The sequence below is a fragment of the Oncorhynchus gorbuscha genome, linkage group LG06 (assembly GCF_021184085.1).
Source record: "Oncorhynchus gorbuscha isolate QuinsamMale2020 ecotype Even-year linkage group LG06, OgorEven_v1.0, whole genome shotgun sequence".
Classification (NCBI taxonomy): Eukaryota; Metazoa; Chordata; class Actinopteri; order Salmoniformes; family Salmonidae; genus Oncorhynchus; species Oncorhynchus gorbuscha.
Window position 1 is genome coordinate 102,176,529 of NC_060178.1, and position 26,920 is coordinate 102,203,448.

The 26,920-nt window shown below is 35.0% G+C and overlaps 1 protein-coding gene across 3 annotated transcripts in view; it reads left to right on the forward strand.

The window, feature by feature from the left end:
* Positions 1-26,920, forward strand: part of LOC124038633 (protein kinase C epsilon type-like) — a 290,126-nt gene that overhangs the window by 194,314 nt on the left and 68,892 nt on the right. For all 3 annotated transcript variants that reach the window (XM_046354712.1, XM_046354713.1, XM_046354714.1), the window contains one exon: positions 11,661-11,803. In XM_046354712.1, coding sequence (XP_046210668.1) covers positions 11,661-11,803 — 143 coding nt within the window. The remainder of the gene's footprint in view (positions 1-11,660; positions 11,804-26,920) is intronic.

A 26,920-nucleotide genomic window follows, 5' to 3' on the forward strand; every position in this document is an offset into this window, starting at 1 on the left:
AACCATGGTCTCTCTCAGACAGTAACCATGGTGTCTCTCTCAGTCTGTAAGGTGAATGAACATGTGATGTAACCATGGTCTCTCTCTCAGTCTGTAACGTGAATGAACATGTGAGGTAACCATGGTCTCTCTCAGTCAGTAACCATGGTCTCTCTCAGTCAGTAACCATGGTCTCTCTCTCAGTCTGTAAGGTGAATGAACATGTGAGGTAACCATGGTCTCTCTAAATCAGTAACAATGGTCTCTCTCAGTCAGTAACCATGGTCTCTCTCTCAGTCTGTAACCATGGTGTCTCTCTCAGTCTGTAAGGTGAATGAACATGTGAGGTAACCATGGTCTCTCTCTCAGTCTGTAAGGTGAATGAACATGTGAGGTAACCATGGTCTCTCATAGTCAGTAACCATGGTCTCTCTCAGTCTGTAACCATGGTTTCTCTATCAGTCAGTAACCATGGTCTCTCTCTCAGTCTGTAACCATGGTGTCTCTCTCAGTCTGTAAGGTGAATGAACATGTGAGGTAACCATGGTCTCTCTCTCAGTCTGTAAGGTGACTGAACATGTGAGGTAACCATGGTCTCTCTCAGTGAGTAACCATGGTCTCTCTCTCAGTAAGTAACCATGGTCTCTCTCTCAGTCTGTAAGGTGACTGAACATGTGAGGTAACCATGGTCTCTCATAGTCAGTAACCATGGTCTCTCTCAGTCTGTAACCATGGTCTCTCTCTCAGTCTGTAACCATAGTCTCTCTCTGTCTGTAACCATGGTTTCTCTATCAGTCAGTAACCATGGTCTCTCTCTGTCTGTAAGGTGAATGAAAGTGTGAGGTAACCATGGTCTCTCTCAGTCAGTAACCATGGTCTCTCTCAGTCAGTAACCATGGTCTCTCTCAGTCAATAACCATGGTCTCTCTCTCAGTCTGTAAGGTGAATGCACATGTGGTGTAACCATGGTCTCTCTCAGACAGTAACCATGGTGTCTCTCTCAGTTTGTAAGGTGATTGAACATGTGATGTAACCATGGTCTCTCTCTCAGTCTGTAACGTGAATGAACATGTGAGGTAACCATGGTCTCTCTAAATCAGTAACCATGGTCTCTCTCAGTTAGTAACCATGGTCTCTCTCTCAGTCTGTAACCATGGTGTCTCTCTCAGTCTGTAAGGTGAATGAACATGTGAGGTAACCATGGTCTCTCTCTCAGTCTGTAAGGTGACTGAACATGTGAGGTAACCATGGTCTCTCTCAGTGAGTAACCATGGTCTCTCTCTCAGTCAGTAACCATGGTCTCTCTCTCAGTCTGTAAGGTGACTGAACATGTGAGGTAACCATGGTCTCTCATAGTCAGTAACCATGGTCTCTCTCAGTCTGTAACCATGGTCTCTCTCTCAGTCTGTAACCATAGTCTCTCTCTGTCTGTAAACATGGTTTCTCTATCAGTCAGTAACCATGGTCTCTCTCTGTCTGTAAGGTGAATGAAAGTGTGAGGTAACCATTGGCTCTCTCAGTCAGTAACCATGGTCTCTCTCAGTCAGTAACCATTGTATCTCTCTCAGTCTGTAGCCATGGTCTCTCTCTCAGTCTGTAAGGTGAATGCACATGTGGTGTAACCATGGTCTCTCTCAGACAGTAACCATGGTGTCTCTCTCAGTCTGTAAGGTGAATGAACATGTGATGTAACCATGGTCTCTCTCTCAGTCTGTAACGTGAATGAACATGTGAGGTAAACATGGTCTCTCTCAGTCAGTAACCATGGTCTATCTCAGTCAGTAACCATGGTCTCTCTCTCAGTCTGTAAGGTGAATGAACATGTGAGGTAACCATGGTCTCTCTAAATTAGTAACCATGATCTCTCTCAGTCAGTAACTATGGTATCTCTCTCAGTCTGTAACCATGGTGTCTCTCTCCGTCTGTAAGGTGAATGAACATGTGAGGTAACCATGGTCTCTCTCTCAGTCTGTAAGGTGAATGAACATGTGAGGTAACCATGGTCTCTCTCAGTCAGTAACCATGGTCTCTCATAGTCAGTAACCATGGTCTCTCTCAGTCTGTAACCATGGTCTCTCTCTCAGTCTGTAACCATAGTCTCTCTCTGTCTGTAACCATGGTTTCTCTATCAGTCAGTAACCATGGTCTCTCTCTCAGTCTGTAGCCATGGTCTCTCTCTCAGTCTGTAAGGTGAATGAATATGTGAGGTAACCATGGTCTCTCTAAGTCAGTAGCCATGGTCTCTCTCTCAGTCTGTAAGGTGAATGCACATGTGGTGTAACCATGGTCTCTCTCAGACAGTAACCATGGTGTCTCTCTCAGTCTGTAAGGTGAATGAACATGTGATGTAACCATGGTCTCTCTCTCAGTCTGTAACGTGAATGAACATGTGAGGTAACCATGGTCTCTCTCAGTCAGTAACCATGGTCTCTCTCAGTCAGTAACCATGGTCTCTCTCTCAGTCTGTAAGGTGAATGAACATGTGAGGTAACCATGGTCTCTCTAAATCAGTAACAATGGTCTCTCTCAGTCAGTAACCATGGTCTCTCTCTCAGTCTGTAACCATGGTGTCTCTCTCAGTCTGTAAGGTGAATGAACATGTGAGGTAACCATGGTCTCTCTCTCAGTCTGTAAGGTGAATGAACATGTGAGGTAACCATGGTCTCTCATAGTCAGTAACCATGGTCTCTCTCAGTCTGTAACCATGGTTTCTCTATCAGTCAGTAACCATGGTCTCTCTCTCAGTCTGTAACCATGGTCTCTCTCTCAGTCTGTAAGGTGAATGAAAGTGTGAGGTAACCATGGTCTCTCTCAGTCAGTAACCATGGTCTCTCTCTCAGTATGTAAGGTGAATGAACATGTGAGGTAACCATGGTCTCTCTAAGTCAGTAACCATGATCTCTCTCAGTCAGTAACCATGGTCTCTCTCTCAGTATATAACCATGATGTCTCTCTCAGTCTGTAAGGTGAATGAACATGTGAGGTAACCATGGTCTCTCTCTCAGTCTGTAAGGTGACTGAACATGTGAGGTAACCATGGTCTCTCTCAGTGAGTAACCATGGTCTCTCTCTCAGTCAGTAACCATGGTCTCTCTCTCAGTCTGTAAGGTGAATGAACATGTGAGGTAACCATGGTCTCTCTCAGTCAGTAACCATGGTCTCTCTCAGTCAGTAACCATGGTATCTCTCAGTCAGTAACCATGGTCTCTCTCTCAGTCTGTAAATTGAATGAACATGTGAGGTAACCATGGTCTCTCTAAGTCAGTAACCGTGGTCTCTCTCAGTCAGTAACCATGGTCTCTCTCTCAGCCTGTAACCATGGTCTCTCTCAGTCAGTAACCATGGTGTCTCTCTCAGTCTGTAAGGTGAATGAACATGTGATGTAACCATGGTCTCTCTCAGTCTGTAAGGTGAATGAACATGTGAGGTAACCATGGTCTCTCTCAGTCAGTAACCATGGTCTCTCTCAGTCAGTAACCATGGTCTCTCTCTGTCAGTAACCATGGTCTCTCTCTCAGTCTGTAAGGTGAATGAACATGTGAGGTAACCATGGCCTCTCTCAGTCAGTAACCATGGTCTCTCTCAGTCAGTAACCATGGTCTCTCTCTCAGTCTGTAAGGTGAATGAACATGTGAGGTAACCATGGTCTCTCTAAATCAGTAACCATGGTCTCTCTCAGTTAGTAACCATGGTCTCTCTCTCAGTTTGTAACCATGGTGTCTCTCTCAGTCTGTAAGGTGAATGAACATGTGAGGTAACCATGGTCTCTCTCTCAGTCTGTAAGGTGACTGAACATGTGAGGTAACCATGGTCTCTCTCAGTGAGTAACCATGGTCTCTCTCTCAGTAAGTAACCATGGTCTCTCTCTCAGTCTGTAAGGTGACTGAACATGTGAGGTAACCATGGCCTCTCATAGTCAGTAACCATGGTCTCTCTCAGTCTGTAACCATGGTCTCTCTCAGTCTGTAACCATAGTCTCTCTCTGTCTGTAACCATGGTTTCTCTATCAGTCAGTAACCATGGTCTCTCTCTGTCTGTAAGGTGAATGAAAGTGTGAGGTAACCATGGTCTCTCTCAGTCAGTAACCATGGTCTCTCTCAGTCAGTAACCATGGTCTCTCTCAGTCAATAACCATGGTCTCTCTCTCAGTCTGTAAGGTGAATGCACATGTGGTGTTACCATGGTCTCTCTCAGACAGTAACCATGGTGTCTCTCTCAGTCTGTAAGGTGAATGAACATGTGATGTAACCATGGTCTCTCTCTCAGTCTGTAACGTGAATGAACATGTGAGGTAACCATGGTCTCTCTAAATCAGTAACCATGGTCTCTCTCAGTTAGTAACCATGGTCTCTCTCTCAGTCTGTAACCATGGTGTCTCTCTCAGTCTGTAAGGTGAATGAACATGTGAGGTAACCATGGTCTCTCTCTCAGTCTGTAAGGTGACTGAACATGTGAGGTAACCATGGTCTCTCTCAGTGAGTAACCATGGTCTCTCTCTCAGTCAGTAACCATGGTCTCTCTCTCAGTCTGTAAGGTGACTGAACATGTGAGGTAACCATGGTCTCTCATAGTCAGTAACCATGGTCTCTCTCAGTCTGTAACCATGGTCTCTCTCTCAGTCTGTAACCATAGTCTCTCTCTGTCTGTAAACATGGTTTCTCTATCAGTCAGTAACCATGGTCTCTCTCTGTCTGTAAGGTGAATGAAAGTGTGAGGTAACCATTGGCTCTCTCAGTCAGTAACCATGGTCTCTCTCAGTCAGTAACCATTGTATCTCTCTCAGTCTGTAGCCATGGTCTCTCTCTCAGTCTGTAAGGTGAATGCACATGTGGTGTAACCATGGTCTCTCTCAGACAGTAACCATGGTGTCTCTCTCAGTCTGTAAGGTGAATGAACATGTGATGTAACCATGGTCTCTCTCTCAGTCTGTAACGTGAATGAACATGTGAGGTAAACATGGTCTCTCTCAGTCAGTAACCATGGTCTATCTCAGTCAGTAACCATGGTCTCTCTCTCAGTCTGTAAGGTGAATGAACATGTGAGGTAACCATGGTCTCTCTAAATTAGTAACCATGATCTCTCTCAGTCAGTACCTATGGTATCTCTCTCAGTCTGTAACCATGGTGTCTCTCTCCGTCTGTAAGGTGAATGAACATGTGAGGTAACCATGGTCTCTCTCTCAGTCTGTAAGGTGAATGAACATGTGAGGTAACCATGGTCTCTCTCAGTCAGTAACCATGGTCTCTCATAGTCAGTAACCATGGTCTCTCTCAGTCTGTAACCATGGTCTCTCTCTCAGTCTGTAACCATAGTCTCTCTCTGTCTGTAACAATGGTTTCTCTATCAGTCAGTAACCATGGTCTCTCTCTGTCTGTAACCATGGTCTCTCTCTCAGTCTGTAAGGTTAATGAAAGTGTGAGGTAACCATGGTCTCTCTCAGTCAGTAACCATGGTCTCTCTCAGTCAGTAACCATTGTATCTCTCTCAGTCTGTAGCCATGGTCTCTCTCTCAGTCTGTAAGGTGAATGAATATGTGAGGTAACCATGGTCTCTCTAAGTCAGTAGCCATGGTCTCTCTCTCAGTCTGTAAGGTGAATGCACATGTGGTGTAACCATGGTCTCTCTCAGACAGTAACCATGGTGTCTCTCTCAGTCTGTAAGGTGAATGAACATGTGATGTAACCATGGTCTCTCTCTCAGTCTGTAACGTGAATGAACATGTGAGGTAACCATGGTCTCTCTCAGTCAGTAACCATGGTCTCTCTCAGTCAGTAACCATGGTCTCTCTCTCAGTCTGTAAGGTGAATGAACATGTGAGGTAACCATGGTCTCTCTAAATCAGTAACAATGGTCTCTCTCAGTCAGTAACCATGGTCTCTCTCTCAGTCTGTAACCATGGTGTCTCTCTCAGTCTGTAAGGTGAATGAACATGTGAGGTAACCATGGTCTCTCTCTCAGTCTGTAAGGTGAATGAACATGTGAGGTAACCATGGTCTCTCATAGTCAGTAACCATGGTCTCTCTCAGTCTGTAACCATGGTTTCTCTATCAGTCAGTAACCATGGTCTCTCTCTCAGTCTGTAACCATGGTCTCTCTCTCAGTCTGTAAGGTGAATGAAAGTGTGAGGTAACCATGGTCTCTCTCAGTCAGTAACCATGGTCTCTCTCTCAGTCTGTAAGGTGAATGAACATGTGAGGTAACCATGGTCTCTCTAAGTCAGTAACCATGGTCTCTCTCAGTCAGTAACCATGGTCTCTCTCTCAGTATATAACCATGATGTCTCTCTCAGTCTGTAAGGTGAATGAACATGTGAGGTAACCATGGTCTCTCTCTCAGTCTGTAAGGTGACTGAACATGTGAGGTAACCATGGTCTCTCTCAGTGAGTAACCATGGTCTCTCTCTCAGTCAGTAACCATGGTCTCTCTCTCAGTCTGTAAGGTGAATGAACATGTGAGGTAACCATGGTCTCTCTCAGTCAGTAACCATGGTCTCTCTCAGTCAGTAACCATGGTATCTCTCAGTCAGTAACCATGGTCTCTCTCTCTCAGTCTGTAAGTTGAATGAACATGTGAGGTAACCATGGTCTCTCTAAGTCAGTAACCGTGGTCTCTCTCAGTCAGTAACCATGGTCTCTCTCTCAGCCTGTAACCATGGTCTCTCTCAGTCAGTAACCATGGTGTCTCTCTCAGTCTGTAAGGTGAATGAACATGTGATGTAACCATGGTCTCTCTCAGTCTGTAAGGTGAATGAACATGTGAGGTAACCATGGTCTCTCTCAGTCAGTAACCATGGTCTCTCTCAGTCAGTAACCATGGTCTCTCTCTGTCAGTAACCATGGTCTCTCTCTCAGTCTGTAAGGTGAATGAACATGTGAGGTAACCATGGCCTCTCTCAGTCAGTAACCATGGTCTCTCTCTCAGTCTGTAAGGTGAATGAACATGTGAGGTAACCATGGTCTCTCTAAATCAGTAACCATGGTCTCTCTCAGTTAGTAACCATGGTCTCTCTCTCAGTCTGTAACCATGGTGTCTCTCTCAGTCTGTAAGGTGAATGAACATGTGAGGTAACCATGGTCTCTCTCTCAGTCTGTAAGGTGACTGAACATGTGAGGTAACCATGGTCTCTCTCAGTGAGTAACCATGGTCTCTCTCTCAGTAAGTAACCATGGTCTCTCTCTCAGTCTGTAAGGTGACTGAACATGTGAGGTAACCATGGCCTCTCATAGTCAGTAACCATGGTCTCTCTCAGTCTGTAACCATGGTCTCTCTCTCAGTCTGTAACCATAGTCTCTCTCTGTCTGTAACCATGGTTTCTCTATCAGTCAGTAACCATGGTCTCTCTCTGTCTGTAAGGTGAATGAAAGTGTGAGGTAACCATGGTCTCTCTCAGTCAGTAACCATGGTCTCTCTCAGTCAGTAACCATGGTCTCTCTCAGTCAATAACCATGGTCTCTCTCTCAGTCTGTAAGGTGAATGCACATGTGGTGTTACCATGGTCTCTCTCAGACAGTAACCATGGTGTCTCTCTCAGTCTGTAAGGTGAATGAACATGTGATGTAACCATGGTCTCTCTCTCAGTCTGTAACGTGAATGAACATGTGAGGTAACCATGGTCTCTCTAAATCAGTAACCATGATCTCTCTCAGTTAGTAACCATGGTCTCTCTCTCAGTCTGTAACCATGGTGTCTCTCTCAGTCTGTAAGGTGAATGAACATGTGAGGTAACCATGGTCTCTCTCTCAGTCTGTAAGGTGACTGAACATGTGAGGTAACCATGGTCTCTCATAGTCAGTAACCATGGTCTCTCTCAGTCTGTAACCATGGTCTCTCTCTCAGTCTGTAACCATAGTCTCTCTCTGTCTGTAAACATGGTTTCTCTATCAGTCAGTAACCATGGTCTCTCTCTGTCTGTAAGGTGAATGAAAGTGTGAGGTAACCATTGGCTCTCTCAGTCAGTAACCATGGTCTCTCTCAGTCAGTAACCATTGTATCTCTCTCAGTCTGTAGCCATGGTCTCTCTCTCAGTCTGTAAGGTGAATGCACATGTGGTGTAACCATGGTCTCTCTCAGACAGTAACCATGGTGTCTCTCTCAGTCTGTAAGGTGAATGAACATGTGATGTAACCATGGTCTCTCTCTCAGTCTGTAACGTGAATGAACATGTGAGGTAAACATGGTCTCTCTCAGTCAGTAACCATGGTCTATCTCAGTCAGTAACCATGGTCTCTCTCTCAGTCTGTAAGGTGAATGAACATGTGAGGTAACCATGGTCTCTCTAAATTAGTAACCATGGTCTCTCTCAGTCAGTAACTATGGTATCTCTCTCAGTCTGTAACCATGGTGTCTCTCTCCGTCTGTAAGGTGAATGAACATGTGAGGTAACCATGGTCTCTCTCTCAGTCTGTAAGGTGAATGAACATGTGAGGTAACCATGGTCTCTCTCTCAGTCTGTAACCATAGTCTCTCTCTGTCTGTAACCATGGTTTCTCTATCAGTCAGTAACCGTGGTCTCTCTCTGTCTGTAACCATGGTCTCTCTCAGTCTGTAACCATGGTTTCTCTATCAGTCAGTAACCATGGTCTCTCTCTCAATCTGTAACCATGGTCTCTCTCTCAGTCTGTAAGGTGAATGAAAGTGTGAGGTAACCATGGTCTCTCTCAGTCAGTAACCATGGTCTCTCATAGTCAGTAACCATGGTCTCTCTCAGTCAGTAACCATGGTCTCTCTCTCAGTCTGTAACCATGGTCTCTCTTTCAGTCTGTAAGGTGAATGAATATGTGATGTAACCATGGTCTCTCTCTCAGTCTGTAAGGTGAATGAACATGTGAGGTAACCATGGTCTCTCTCAGTGAGTAACCATGGTGTCTCTCTCAGTCCATAACCATGGACTCTCTCTATCTCAGTCTGTAACCATGGTGTATCTCTCAGTCTGTACTGTGAATGAACATGTGAGGTAACCATGGTCTCTCTAAGTCAGTAACCATGGTCTCTCTCAGTCAGTAACCATGGTCTCTCTCTCAGTCTGTAACCATGATGTCTCTCTCAGTCTGTAAGGTGAATGAACATGTGAGGTAACCAAGGTCTCTCTCAGTGAGTAACCATGGTCTCTCTCTCAGTCTGTAAGTTGAATGAACATGTGAGGTAACCATGGTCTCTCTAAATCATTAACCGTGGTCTCTCTCAGTCAGTAACCATGGTCTCTCTCTCAGTCTGTAACCATGGTCTCTCTCAGTCTGTAACCATTATGTCTCTCTTAGTCTGTAAGGTGAATAAACATGTGAGGTAACCAAGGTCTCTCTCAGTGAGTAACCATGGTCTCTCTCAGTCAGTAACCATGGTCTCTCTCTCAGTCTGTAAGGTGAATGAACATGTGAGGTAACCATGGTCTCTCTAAATCAGTAACCATGGTCTCTCAGTCAGTAACCATGGTCTCTCTCTCAGTCTGTAACCATGGTGTCTCTCTCAGTCTGTAAGCTGAATGAACATGTGAGGTTACCATGGTCTCTCACAGTGAGTAACCATGGTCTCTCTCAGTCAGTAACCATGGTCTCTCTCTCAGTCTGTAACCATGGTCTCTCTTTCAGTCTGTAAGGTGAATGAATATGTGATGTAACCATGGTCTCTCTCTCAGTCTGTAACGTGAATGAACATGTGAGGTAACCATGGTCTCTCTCAGTCAGTAACCATGGTCTCTCATAGTCAGTAACCATGGTCTCTCTCAGTCTGTAACCATGGTCTCTCTCTCAGTCTGTAACCATAGTCTCTCTCTGTCTGTAACCATGGTTTCTCTATCAGTCAGTAACCGTGGTCTCTCTCTGTCTGTAACCATGGTCTCTCTCAGTCTGTAACCATGGTTTCTCTATCAGTCAGTAACCATGGTCTCTCTCTCAATCTGTAACCATGGTCTCTCTCTCAGTCTGTAAGGTGAATGAAAGTGTGAGGTAACCATGGTCTCTCTCAGTCAGTAACCATGGTCTCTCATAGTCAGTAACCATGGTCTCTCTCAGTCAGTAACCATGGTCTCTCTCTCAGTCTGTAACCATGGTCTCTCTTTCAGTCTGTAAGGTGAATGAATATGTGATGTAACCATGGTCTCTCTCTCAGTCTGTAAGGTGAATGAACATGTGAGGTAACCATGGTCTCTCTCAGTGAGTAACCATGGTGTCTCTCTCAGTCCATAACCATGGACTCTCTCTATCTCAGTCTGTAACCATGGTGTATCTCTCAGTCTGTACTGTGAATGAACATGTGAGGTAACCATGGTCTCTCTAAGTCAGTAACCATGGTCTCTCTCAGTCAGTAACCATGGTCTCTCTCTCAGTCTGTAACCATGATGTCTCTCTCAGTCTGTAAGGTGAAAGAACATGTGAGGTAACCAAGGTCTCTCTCAGTGAGTAACCATGGTCTCTCTCTGTCTGTAAGTTGAATGAACATGTGAGGTAACCATGGTCTCTCTAAATCATTAACCGTGGTCTCTCTCAGTCAGTAACCATGGTCTCTCTCTCAGTCTGTAACCATGGTCTCTCTCAGTCTGTAACCATGATGTCTCTCTTAGTCTGTAAGGTGAATAAACATGTGAGGTAACCAAGGTCTCTCTCAGTGAGTAACCATGGTCTCTCTCAGTCAGTAACCATGGTCTCTCTCTCAGTCTGTAAGGTGAATGAACATGTGAGGTAACCATGGTCTCTCTAAATCAGTAACCATGGTCTCTCAGTCAGTAACCATGGTCTCTCTCTCAGTCTGTAACCATGGTGTCTCTCTCAGTCTGTAAGGTGAATGAACATGTGAGGTAACCATGGTCTCTCTAAATCAGTAACCATGGTCTCTCTCAGTCAGTAACCATGGTCTCTCTCTCAGTCTGTAACCATGGTCTCTCTCTGTCTGTAAGGTGAATGAACATGTGATGTAACCATGGTCTCTCTATCAGTCTGTAAGGTGAATGAACATGTGAGGTAACCATGGTCTCTCTCAGTCAGTAACCATGGTCTCTCTCAGTCAGTAACCATGGTCTTTCTCTCTCAGTCTGTAATTTGAATGAACATGTGGGGTAGCCATGGTCTGTCTAAATCAGTAACCGTGGTCTCTCTCAGTCTGTAACCATGGTCTCTCTCTCAGTCTGTAACCATGGTCTCTCTCAGTCAGTAACCATGGTCTTTCTCTCTCAGTCTGTAATTTGAATGAACATGTGGGGTAACCATGGTCTCTCTAAGTCAGTAACCGTGGTCTCTCTCAGTCTGTAACCATGGTCTCTCTCTCAGTCTGTAACCATGGTCTCTCTCAGTCAGTAACCATGGTCTCTCTCTCAGTCTGTAACCATGGTCTCTCTCAGTCAGTAACCATGGTCTCTCTCAGTCAGTAACCATGGTCTCTCTGTCAGTAACCATGGTATCTCTCAGTCATAAACCATGGTCTCTCTCTCAGTCTGTAAGTTGAATGAACATGTGAGGTAACCATGGTCTCTCTAAATCAGTAACCGTGGTCTCTCTCAGTCCATAACCATGGACTCTCTCTCTCAGTCTGTAACCATGGTGTATCTCTCAGTCTGTACTGTGAATGAACATGTGAGGTAACCATGGTCTCTCTAAGTCAGTAACCATGGTCTCTCTCAGTCAGTAACCATGGTCTCTCTCTCAGTCTGTAAGGTGAATGAACATGTGATGTAACCATGGTCTCTCTCTCAGTCTGTAAGGTGAATGTACACAGACGCTGTGAAAGTAACGTGGCTCCTAACTGTGGGGTGGACGCGAGGGGCATCGCCAAGGTTCTGTCTGACCTGGGGGTCACACCAGACAAGATCTCCAGCAGTGCCCAGAGGAGGAAAAAGGTTAGAGGGCACCACCATTGACACTGGGCACTGCCAGGATCAGGGTCACTGCCGGGGCCAGAGGGCAGAGGCGAGGGGTTATGGTCAAGAATTAGAGGCAGGGGTATGGGCAGGGGCAGGGGGCAACGGGTACGAGCAGGGGTAAGGGTGAGGAGGTAATGGGCAGGAGGCAGGGATATGGGGCAGGGGTATGGCCAGGGGTATGGGCAGGGGTATGAGGCAGGGGTATGGGCAGGAGCGAGGTTTATGGGCAGGGGCAGGACTGAGGGGTAGGGAGTATGGGCAGGGGTATGGGGCAGGGGTAAGGGGTAGGAGATAGGTGGCTGGGGGAGGGGCGAGTGGTATGGGCAAGGGCAACAATTGATGAGAATTCGGATTCATTAAATGTGTACAGAATGTCCTCAATGACACAATTAATTTAGCAGCAGTCACAGTGCACACAGATCAAACACATATCCCCTGCCCCCTAATCCCCTTGCCCCTGCCAAGATAGAATTCTACTGGATATAATTATACTCAACAGAACTATACTGGATAGAATGATACTGGATATAATTATACTGGATATAATTATTCTGGATAGAAAGATTATAGATTGAATTTTACTGGATAGATTAATACTGGATATAATTATTCTGGATAGAAAGATTATAGATTGAATTATTCTGGATATAATTATTCTGGAAAGAAAGATTATAGATTTAATTATATCCAGTATAATTCTATTGGATAGAATGATTATAGATATAATTATTCTGGATAGAATTAATCTGGATAGAATTATACTGGAAATAATGATTATAGATTGAATTATACTGGACTAAATTATAATGGATAGAATTATACTTGATAGACAGATTATGGATAGAATTACACGGGATAGAATTATACTATGTAGAAGTATGCTGGATAGAATGATTATGGATATCATTTTACTGGATATAATTATACTGGATGAAATTATACTGGATATAATTATACTGGATAGAATTATACTGGATAGAATTATACTGGATAGAATTAGACTGGATAGAATTATACTGGATATAATTATACTGGATGAAATTATACTGGATATAATTATACTGGATAGAATTATACTGGATAGAATTATACTGGATAGAATGATTATGGAAAGAATTATACTGGATAGAATGATTGTGGATAGAATTATACTGGATAGAATTATACTGGATATAATGATTATGGAAAGAATTATATTGGATAGAATGATTGTGGATAGAATGATTATGGAAAGAATTATACTGGATAGAATGATTATGGAAAGAATTATACTGGATAGAATGATTGTGGATAGGATTATACTGGATAGAATTATACTGGATAGAATGATTATGGAAAGAATTATACTGGATAGAATGATTGTGGATAGAATTATACTGGATATAATGATTGTGGATAGAATTATACTGGATAGAATGATACTGGATAGAATTTATGGAAAGAATTATACTGGATAGAATGATTATGGAAAGAATTATACTGGATATAATTATACTGATTGTACTGATAGGATTATACTGGATAGAATTATACTGGATAGAATGATTATGGAAAGAATTATACTGGATAGAATGATTGTGGATAGAATTATACTGGATATAATGATTGTGGATAGAATTATACTGGATAGAATGATTGTGGATAGAATTATACTGGATAGAATGATTATGGAAAGAATTATACTGGATAGAATGATTGTGGATAGAATTATACTGGATATAATTATACTGGATAGAATGATTATGGATAGAATTATACTGGATAGAATTATTCTGGATATAATTATACTGGATATAATTATACTGGGTATAATTATACTGGATAGAATTATACTGGATAGAATTATACTGGATAGAATGATTATACTGATAGAATTATACTGGAAAGAATTATACTGGATAGAATGATTACTGGATAGAATTATATGGAAGAATTATACTGGATAGAATGATTGTGGATAGAATTATACTGGATATAATGATTGTGGATAGAATTATACTGGATAGAATGATTATGGAAAGAATTATACTGGATAGAATGATTGTGGATAGAATTATACTGGATAGAATTATACTGGATAGAATGATTATGGAAAGAATTATACTGGATAGAATGATTATGGATAGAATTATACTGGATAGAATTATTCTGATATAATTATACTGGATATAATTATACTGGGTATAATTATACTGGATAGAATTATACTGGATAGAATTATACTGGATAGAATGATTATGGATAGAATTATACTGGATAGAATGATTACTGGATAGAAATTATACTGGATAGAATTATACTGGATAGAATGATTATGGATAGAATTATACTGGATAGAATGATTATGGATAGAATTATACTGGATAGAATGATTATGGATAGAATTATACTGGATATAATTATACTGGATAGAATTATACTGGATAGAATTATACTGGATAGAATTATACTGGATATAATTATACTGGATAGAAATTATACTGGATAGAATTATACTGGATAGAATGATTATGGATAGAATGATTATGGAAAGAATTATACTGGATAGAATTATACTGGATAGAATGATTATGGATAGAATTATACTGGATATAATTATACTGGATAGAATTAGACTGGATAGAATTAGACTGGATAGAATGATTATGGATAGAATGATTATGGATATAATTATACTGGATAGAATGATTATGGATAGAATTATACTGGATATAATTATACTGGATAGAATTATACTGGATAGAATGATTATGGATAGAATGATTATGGAAAGAATTATACTGGATAGAATTATACTGGATAGAATGATTATGGATAGAATTATACTGGATATAATTATACTGGATAGAATTATACTGGATAGAATGATTATGGATAGAATGATTATGGAAAGAATTATACTGGATAGAATTATACTGGATAGAATGATTATGGATAGAATTATACTGGATAGAATTATACTGGATAGAATTATACTGGATAGAATGATTATGGATAGAATTTATGGATAGAATTATACTGGATAGAATTATACTGGATATAATTATACTGGATATAATTATACTGGATAGAATGATTATGGATAGAATTATACTGGATAGATAGAATGATTATGGATAGAATTATACTGGATAGAATGATTATGGATAGAATTATACTGATTACTGGATAGAATGATTATACTGATATTATACTGGATATAATTATACTGGATGAAATTATACTGGATAGAATGATTATGGATAGAATTATACTGGATAGAATTATACTGGATATAATTATACTGGATGAAATTATACTGGATAGAATGATTATGGATAGAATTATACTGGATAGAATTATACTGATAGATATGATATAATTATACTGGATAGAATTATACTGGATAGAATTATACTGGATAGAATGATTATGGATAGAATTATACTGGATAGAATTATACTGGATAGAATTATACTGGATAGAATTATACTGGATAGAATTATACTGGATAGAATTATACTGGATAGAATTATACTGGATAGAATTATACTGGATAGAATTATACTGGATAGAATTATACTGGATAGAATGATTATGGATAGAATTATACTGGATAGAATTATACTGGATAGAATGATTATGGATAGAATTATACTGGATAGAATTATACTGGATAGAATTATACTGGATAGAATTATTACTGGATAGAATGATTATGGATAGAATTATACTGGATAGAATTATACTGGATAGAATTATACTGGATAGAATTATACTGGATATAATTATACTGGATAGAATTATACTGGATAGAATGATTATGGATAGAATGATTATGGATAGAATTATACTGGATAGAATTATACTGGATAGAATTATACTGGATAGAATTATACTGGATAGAATTATACTGGATAGAATTATACTGGATATAATTATACTGGATGAAATTATACTGGATAGAATGATTATGGATAGAATTATACTGGATAGAATTATACTGGATAGAATGATTATGGATAGAATTATACTGGATATAATTATACTGGATAGAATGATTATGGATAGAATTATACTGGATATAATTATACTGGATAGAATTATACTGGATAGAATTATACTGGATAAATTATACTGGATAGAATGATTATGGATAGAATTATACTGGATATAATTATACTGGATAGAATGATTATGGATAGAATTATACTGGATAGAATTATACTGGATAGAATGATTATGGATAGAATTATACTGGATAGAATTATACTGGATAGAATTATACTGGATAAATTATACTGGATATAATTATACTGGATAGAATGATTATGGATAGAATTATACTGGATATAATTATACTGGATAGAATTATACTGGATATAATTATACTGGATAGAATGATTATGGATAGAATTATACTGGATAGAATGATTATGGATAGAATTATACTGGATAGAATGATTATGGAATTATACTGGATAGAATTATACTGGATAGAATGATTATGGATAGAATTATACTGGATAGAATTATACTGGATATAATTATACTGGATAGAATGATTATGGATAGAATTAGACTGGATAGAATTATACTGGATAGAATTATACTGGATAGAATTATACTGGATATAATTATACTGGATAGAATGATTATGGATATAATTATACTGGATATAATTATACTGGATAGAATTATACTGGATAGAATTATACTGGATATAATTATACTGGATGAAATTATACTGGATAGAATTAGACTGGATAGAATGATTATGGATAGAATGATTATACTGGATAGAATTATACTGGATAGAATTATACTGGATAGAATTAGACTGGATATTATACTGGATAGAATTATACTGGATAGAATTATATGGATAAATTATACTGGATAGAATGATTATGGATAGAATGATTATGGAAAGAATTATACTGGATAGAATTATACTGGATACAATTAGACTGGATACAATTATACTGGATAGAATTATACTGGATAGAATTATACTGGATGAAATTATACTGGATAGAATGATTATGGATAGAATTATACTGGATAGAATTATACTGGATATAATTATACTGGATGAAATTATACTGGATAGAATTATACTGGATGAAATTATACTGGATAGAATTATACTGGATAGAATTATACTGGATAGAATTATACTGGATGAAATTATACTGGATAGAATTATACTGGATAGAATTATACTGGATAGAATTATACTGGATAGAATTATACTGGATAGAATTATACTGGATAGAATTATACTGGATAGAATTATACTGGATAGAATTAGACTGGATAGAATTATACTGGATAGAATTAGACTGGATATAATTATACTGATAGAATTATACTGGATAGAATGATTATGGATAGAATTATACTAGATATAATTAGACTGGATAGAATGATTATGGATAGAATTATACTGGATAGAATGATTATAGATTGAATTATACTGGATGGAATTATACTGGATAGAATTATACTGGATAGAATGATTATAGATTGAATTATACTGGATGGAATTATACTGGATAGAATGATTATGGATATAAGTTTACTGGATATAATTATACTGGATAGAATGATTATGGATATAAGTTTACTGGATATAATTATACTGGATGAAATTATACTGGATAGAATGATTATGGATAGAATGATTATAGATTGAATTATACTGGATGGAATTATACTGGATAGAATGATTATAGATTGAATTATACTGGATGGAATTATACTGGATAGAATGATTATGGATATAAGTTTACTGGATATAATTATACTGGATAGAATGATTATGGATAGAATTATACTGGATAGAATTAGACTGGATAGAATTATTCTGGATGAAATTATACTGGATAGAATGATTATGGATAGAATTATACTGGATAGAATTAGACTGGATACAATTAGACTGGATACAATTATACTGGATAGAATTAAACTGGATAGAATTATACTGGATAGAATTAGACTGGATAGAATTATACTGGATAGAATGATTATGGATAGAATTATACTGGATAGAATTAGACTGGATAGAATTATACTGGATGAAATTATACTGGATAGAATGATTATGGATAGAATTATACTGGATAGAATTATACTGGATACAATTAGACTGGATACAATTATACTGGATAGAATTAAACTGGATAGAATTATACTGGATAGAATTAGACTGGATAGAATTATACTGGATAGAATTAGACTGGATATAATTATACTTGATATAATTATACTTGATAGAATGATTATGTATAGAATTATACTAGATATAATTAGACTGGATAGAATGATTATGGATAGAATTATACTGGATAGAATGATTATAGATTGAATTATACTGGATGGAATTATACTGGATAGAATGATTATGGATATAAGTTTACTGGATATAATTATACTGGATATAATTATACTGGGTATAATTATACTGGATATAATTATACTGGATAGAATTATACTGGATAGCATTATACTGGATATAATGATTATGGAAATAATTATATTGGATAGAATTATACTGGATAGAATGATTATGGAAAGAATTATACTGGATAGAATGATTGTGGATAGAACTATACTGGATATAATGATTGTGGATAGAATTATACTGGATAGAATGATTATGGAAAGAATTATACTGGATAGAATAATTGTGGATAGAATTATACTGGATAGAATTATACTGGATAGAATGATTATGGAAAGAATTATACTGGATAGAATGATTGTGGATAGAATTATACTGGATAGAATTATACTGGATAGAATGATTATGGAAAGAATTATACTGGATAGAATTATACTGGATAGAATGATTATGGATAGAATTATACTGGATAGAATGATTATGGAAAGAATTATACTGGATAGAATGATTGTGGATAGAATTATACTGGATAGAATGATTATGGAATGATTATGGAAATAATTATACTGGATATAATGATTGTGGATAGAATTATACTGGATAGAATGATTGTGGATAGAATTATACTGGATAGAATGATTATGGAAAGAATTATACTGGATAGAATGATTGTGGATAGAATTATACTGGATAGAATTATACTGGATAGAATGATTATGGATAGAATTATACTGGATAGAATTATTCTGGATATAATTATACAGGATATAATTATACTGGGTATAATTATACTGGATAGAATTATACTGGATAGAATTATACTGGATAGAATGATTATGGATAGAATTATACTGGAAAGAATTATACTGGATAGAATGATTGTGGATAGAATTATACTGGAAAGAATTATACTGGATAGAATGATTGTGGATAGAATTATACTGGATATAATGATTGTGGATAGAATTATACTGTATAGAATGATTATGGAAAGAATTATACTGGATAGAATGATTGTGGATAGAATTATACTGGATAGAATTATACTGGATAGAATGATTATGGATAGAATTATACTGGATAGAATTATTCTGGATATAATTATACTGGATATAATTATACTGGGTATAATTATACTGGATAGAATTATACTGGATAGAATTATACTGGATAGAATGATTATGGATAGAATTATACTGGATAGAATTATGCTGGATAGAATGATTTTGGATTGAATTATACTGGATAGAATTATACTGGATAGAATGATTATGGATAGAATTATACTGGATAGAATTATTCTGGATATAATTCTACTGGATATAATTATACTGGGTATAATTATACTGGATAGAATTATACTGGATAGAATGATTATGGATAGAATTATACTGGATAGAATTATTCTGGATATAATTATACTGGATATAATTATACTGGATAGAATTATACTGGATAGAATGATTATGGATAGAATTATACTGGATAGAATGATTATGGATAGATTTATACTGGATAGAATTATACTGGATAGAATGATTTTGGATTGAATTATACTGGATAGAATGATTATGGATAGAATTATACTGAATAGAATTAGACTGGATACAATGATTATGGATAGAATTATGCAGGCTAGAATGATTATGGATAGAATTATACTGGATATAATTAGACTGGATAGAATTATACTGGATATAATTATACTGCATGGAATTATACTGGATAGAATTAGACTGGATAGAATGATTATGGATAGAATGATTATGGAAAGAATTATACTGGATAGAATTATACTGGATACAATTAGACTGGATACAATTATACTGGATATAATTAAACTGGATATAATTATACTGGATAGAATTAGACTGGATAGAATTATACTTGATATAATTATACTTTATAGAATGATTATGGATAGGATTATACTTGATAGAATTATACTTGATAGAATGATTATGTATAGAATTATAATAGATATAATTAGACTGGATATAATGATTATGTATAGAATTATACTAGATATAATTAGACTGGATATAATGATTATGGATAGAATTATACTGGATATAATTATTATAGATTGAATTATACTGGACAGAATTATACTGGATAGAATGATTATGGATATAATTTTACTGGATATAATTATACTGGATATAATTATACTGGGTTTAATTATACTGGATATAATTATACTGGCTATAATTATACTGGATATAATGATTGTGGATAGAATTATACTGGATAGAATGATTATGGAAAGAATTATACTGGATAGAATGATTGTGGATAGAATTATACTGGATAGAATTATACTGGATAGAATGATTATGGAAAGAATTATACTGGATAGAATGATTGTGGATAGAATTATACTGGTTAGAATTATACTGGATAGAATGATTATGGATATAATTATACTGGATAGAATTATTCTGGATAGAATTATTCTGGATATAATTATACTGGATATAATTATACTGGATAGAATTATGCTGGATAGAATGATTTTGGATTGAATTATACTGGATAGAATTATACTGGATAGAATTATGCTGGATAGAATGATTTTGGATTGAATTATACTGGATAGAATTATACTGGATAGAATGATTATGGATAGAATTATACTGGATAGAATTATTCTGGATATAAATCTACTGGATATAATTATACTGGGTATAATTATACTGGATAGAATTATACTGGATAGAATGATTATGGATAGAATTATACTGGATAGAATTATTCTGGATATAATTATACTGGATATAATTATACTGGGTATAATTATACTGGATACAATTATACTGGATAGAATTATACTGGATAGAATGATTATGGATAGAATTATACTGGATAGAATGATTATGGATAGATTTATACTGGATAGAATTATACTGGATAGAATGATTTTGGATTGAATTATACTGGATAGAATGATTATGGATAGAATTATACTGAATAGAATTAGACTGGATAAAATGATTATGGATGGAATTATGCAGGCTAGAATGATTATGGATAGAATTATACTGGATATAATTAGACTGGATATAATTATACTGGATATAATTATACTGCATGGAATTATACTGGATAGAATTAGACTGGATAGAATGATTATGGATAGAATGATTATGGAAAGAATTATACTGGATAGAATTATACTGGATACAATTAGACTGGATACAATTATACTGGATATAATTAAACTGGATAGAATTATACTGGATAGAATTAGACTGGATAGAATTATACTGGATAGAATTAGACTGGATAGAATTATACTTGATATAATTATACTTTATAGAATGATTATGGATAGGATTATACTTGATATAATTATACTTGATAGAATGATTATGGACAGGATTATACTGGATATAATGATTGTGGGTAGAATTATACTGGATAGAATGATTATGGATAGAATTATACTAGATATAATTAGACTGGATATAATGATTATGGATAGAATTATACTGGATAGAATGATTATGGATAGAATTATACTGGATAGAATTATACTGGATAGAATGATTATGGATAGAATTATACTGGATATAATGATTGTGGGTAGAATTATACTGGATAGAATGATTTTGGATTGAATTATACTGGATAGAATGATTATGGATAGAATTATACTGGATAGAATTATTCTGGATAGAATTATACTGGATATAATAATTGTGGATAGAATTATACTGGATAGAATTATACTGGATAGAATGATTATGGATAGAATTATACTGGATATAATGGTTGCGGATATAATTATACTGTATAGAATGATTTTGGATATAATTATACTGGATAGAATGATTTTGGATTGAATTATACTGGATAGAATGATTATGGATAGAATTATACTGGATAGAATTATTCTAGATAGAATTATAGTGGATAGAATGATTATGGATAGAATTATAGTGGATAGAATTATTCTATAATATATAATAATATATGTCATTTAGCAGACGCTTTTATCCAAAGAATTATTATGTGTGCATACATTATACTGGGTAGAATGATTATGGATAGATCGAACCCATACCCTGGCGAATTATAGATTATGATTACCAACTGAATTATACTGAAGGACCGCCATTCTGGATAGAATTATACTGGATATAATAATTGTGGAAAGAATTATACTGGATAGAATTATACTGGATATAATTATACTGGATAGAATGATTATGGATAGAATTATACTGGATATAATGGTTGCGGATATAATTATACTGTATAGAATGATTTTGGATATAATTATACTGGATAGAATGATTTTGGATTGAATTATACTGGATAGAATGATTATGGATAGAATTATACTGGATAGAATTATTCTAGATATAATTATAGTGGATAGAATGATTATGGATAGAATTATACTGGATATAATTATACTGGATAGAATGATTTTGGATATAATTATACTGGATAGAATAATTTTGGATAGAATTATACTGGATAGAATGATTATGGATAGAATTATACTGGATAGAATTATTATACTGATAGAATTATACTGGATAGAATGATTATGGATAGAATTATACTGGATATTTATACTGGATAGAATGATTATGGATAGAATTATACTGGATAGAATGATATGGATAGAATTATACTGGATAGAATGATTATGGATTTATACTGGATAGAATTATACTGGATAGAATAGAATTATACTGGAATTATAGAATGATTATGGATAGAATTATTTTGGATATTATACTGGATAGAATGATTATGGATAGAATTATACTGGATAGAATGATTTTGGATTGAATTATACTGGATAGAATGATTTTGGATAGAATTATACTGGATAGAATGATTATGGATAGAATTATACTGGATAGAATTATTTTGGATAGAATTATACTGGATAGAATTATACTGGAATAGGATATTATACTGGATAGAATGATTACTGGATAGAATTATACTGGATAGAATGATTATGAATATACTGAATTATACTGGAATTATACTGATAGAATGATTATGGATTAATTATACTGGATAGAATGATTATGGATAGAATTATACTGGGATAGAATGATTATGGATAGAATTATACTGGATAGAATGATTATGATAGAATTATACTGGATAGAATGATTATTATTATACTGGATATGATTATGGATAGAATTATACTGGATAGAATGATTTTGGATAGAATTATACTGGATAGAATGATTATGGATAGAATTATACTGGATAGAATTATACTGGAATGATTTTGAATTATACTGGATATTATACTGATTTATGGGATAGAATTATACTGGATGGATAGAATTATACTGGATATGATGATTATGGATAGAATTATACTGGATATAATGATTTTGGATATTATACTGGATAGAATGATTTATGGATAGAATTATACTGGATAGAATGATTATGGATACAATTATACTGGATAGAATATACTGATTGATTATGGATAGAATTATACTGATATAATTATACTGGATAGAATGATTATGGATAGAATTATACTGGATAGAATGATTTTGGATAGAATACTATACTGGATAGAATTATACTGGATAGAATGATTATGGATAGAATTATACTGGATAGAATTATACTGGATAGAATGATTATGGATAGAATTATACTGGATAGAATTATTCTAGATATAATTATAGTGGATAGAATGATTATGGATAGAATTATACTGGATAGAATTATACTGGATAGAATGATTATGGATAGAATTATACTGGATAGAATTATACTGGATAGAATTATACTGGATAGAATGATTTTGGATAGAATTATACTGGATAGAATGATTATGGATTGAATTATACTGGATAGAATGATTTTGGATTGAATTATACTGGATAGAATGATTATGGATAGAATTATACTGGATAGAATGATTTTGGATTGAATTATACTGGATAGAATGATTTTGGATTGAATTATACTGGATAGAATGATTATGGATAGAATTATACTGGATAGAATGATTTTGGATAGAATTATACTGGATAGAATGATTATGGATAGAATTATACTGGATAGAATTATACTGGATAGAATGATTATGGATAGAATTATACTGGATATAATGATTATGGATAGAATTATACTGGATTGAATGATTTTGGATTGAATTATACTGGATAGAATGATTATGGATAGAATTATACTGGATAGAATTATACTGGATAGAATGATTATGGATAGAATTATACTGGATATAATGATTGTGGATATAATTATACTGGATAGAATGATTATGGATAGAATTATACTGGATATAATGATTGTGGATTGAATTATACTGGATAGAATGATTTTGGATTGAATTATACTGGATAGAATGATTATGGATAGAATTATACTGGATAGAATTATTCTGGATAGAATTATACTGGATAGAATTATACTGGATAGAATTATACTGGATAGAATGATTATGGATAGAATTATACTGGATATAATGATTGTGGATAGAATTATACTGGATAGAATGATTTTGGATTGAATTATACTGGATAGAATGATTATGGATAGAATTATACTGGATATAATTATTCTGGATACAATTATACTGGATAGAATGATTATGGATAGAATTATACTGGATATAATTATACTGGATAGAATGATTATGGATAGAATTATACTGGATAGAATTATACTGGATCGAATTATACTGGATAGAATGATTTTGGATTGAATTATACTGGATAGAATGATTATGGATAGAATTATACTGGATAGAATTATACTGGATAGAATGATTATGGATAGAATTATACTGGATAGAATTATACTGGATAGAATGATTTTGGATTGAATTATACTGGATAGAATGATTATGGATAGAATTATACTGGATAGAATTATACTGGATAGAATTATACTGGATAGAATGATTATGGATATAATTATACTGACTTGAATTAGACTGGATAGAATGATTATGGATAGAATTAGACTGGATATAATTATACTGGATATAATTATACTGGATGGAATTATACTGGATAGAATGATTATGGATAGAATTATACTGGATATAATTATACTGGATGGAATTATACTGGATAGAATTAAACTGGATAGAATGATTATGGATAGAATGATTATGGATAGAATGATTATGGAAAGAATTATACTGGATAGAATTATACTGGATACAATTAGACTGGATAAAATTAAACTGGATAGAATTATACTGGATTGAATTAGACTGGATATAATTATACTTGATATAATTATACTTGATAGAATGATTATGGATAGAATTATACTAGATATAATTAGACTGGATAGAATGATTATGGACAGGATTATACTTGATAGAATTGTACTTGATAGAATGATTATGGATATAATTATAGTGGATTGAATTAGACAGAATAGAATGATTATGAATATTATACTGGATAGAATTAGACTGGATATAATGATTATGGATATAATTATGAATATTATACTGGATTATAGTATAATGATTATGGATATAATTAGACAGAATAGAATGATTATGAATATTATACTGGATAGAATTAGACTGGATATAATGATTATGGATATAATTATAGTGGATTGAATTAGACAGAATAGAATGATTATGGATATAATTATAGTGGATTGAATTAGACAGAATAGAATGATTATGGATAGAATTATAGTGGATTGAATTAGACAGAATAGAATGATTATACTGGATATTATACTGGATAGAATTATACTGGATATAATGATTATGGATAGAATTATACTGGATATTATGAATTATACAGCATAGAATTAGACTGGATCGAATTATAGGGGACAGAATTAGACTGGATAGAATGATTATGGATATAATTACACTGAGTAGATGTATTCCTGATAGAATGATTATGGATATAATTATACTGAAGAGAATTATACTGGATATAATGATTATGGTAAGATTTATACTGGATAGAATTATACAGGATAGAATGATTATGGGTAGAATTATACTGGATATAATGATTGCGGATATAATTATACTGTATAGAATGATTTTGGATATAATTATACTGGATAGAATGATTTTGGATTGAATTATACTGGATAGAATGGTTATGGATAGAATTATACTGGATAGAATTATTCTAGATAGAATTATAGTGGATAGAATGATTATGGATAGAATTATACTGGATATAATTATACTGGATAGAATGATTATGGATAGAATTATACTGGATAGAATTATACTGGATAGAATTATACTGGATAGAATGATTTTGGATTGAATTATACTGGATAGAATGATTATGGATTGAATTATACTGGATAGAATGATTTTGGATTGAATTATACTGGATAGAATGATTATGGATAGAATTATACTGGATAGAATGATTTTGGATTGAATTATACTGGATATAATGATTATGGATTGAATTATACTGGATAGAATTATTTTGGATTGAAATATACTGGATAGAATGATTATGGATTGAATTATACTGGATAGAATGATTTTGGATTGAATTATACTGGATAGAATGATTATGGATAGAATTATACTGGATAGAATGATTTTGGATTGAATTATACTGGATAGAATGATTATGGATAGAATTATACTGGATAGAATTATACTGGATAGAATGATTATGGATAGAATTATACTGGATATAATGATTATGGATAGAATTATACTGGATTGA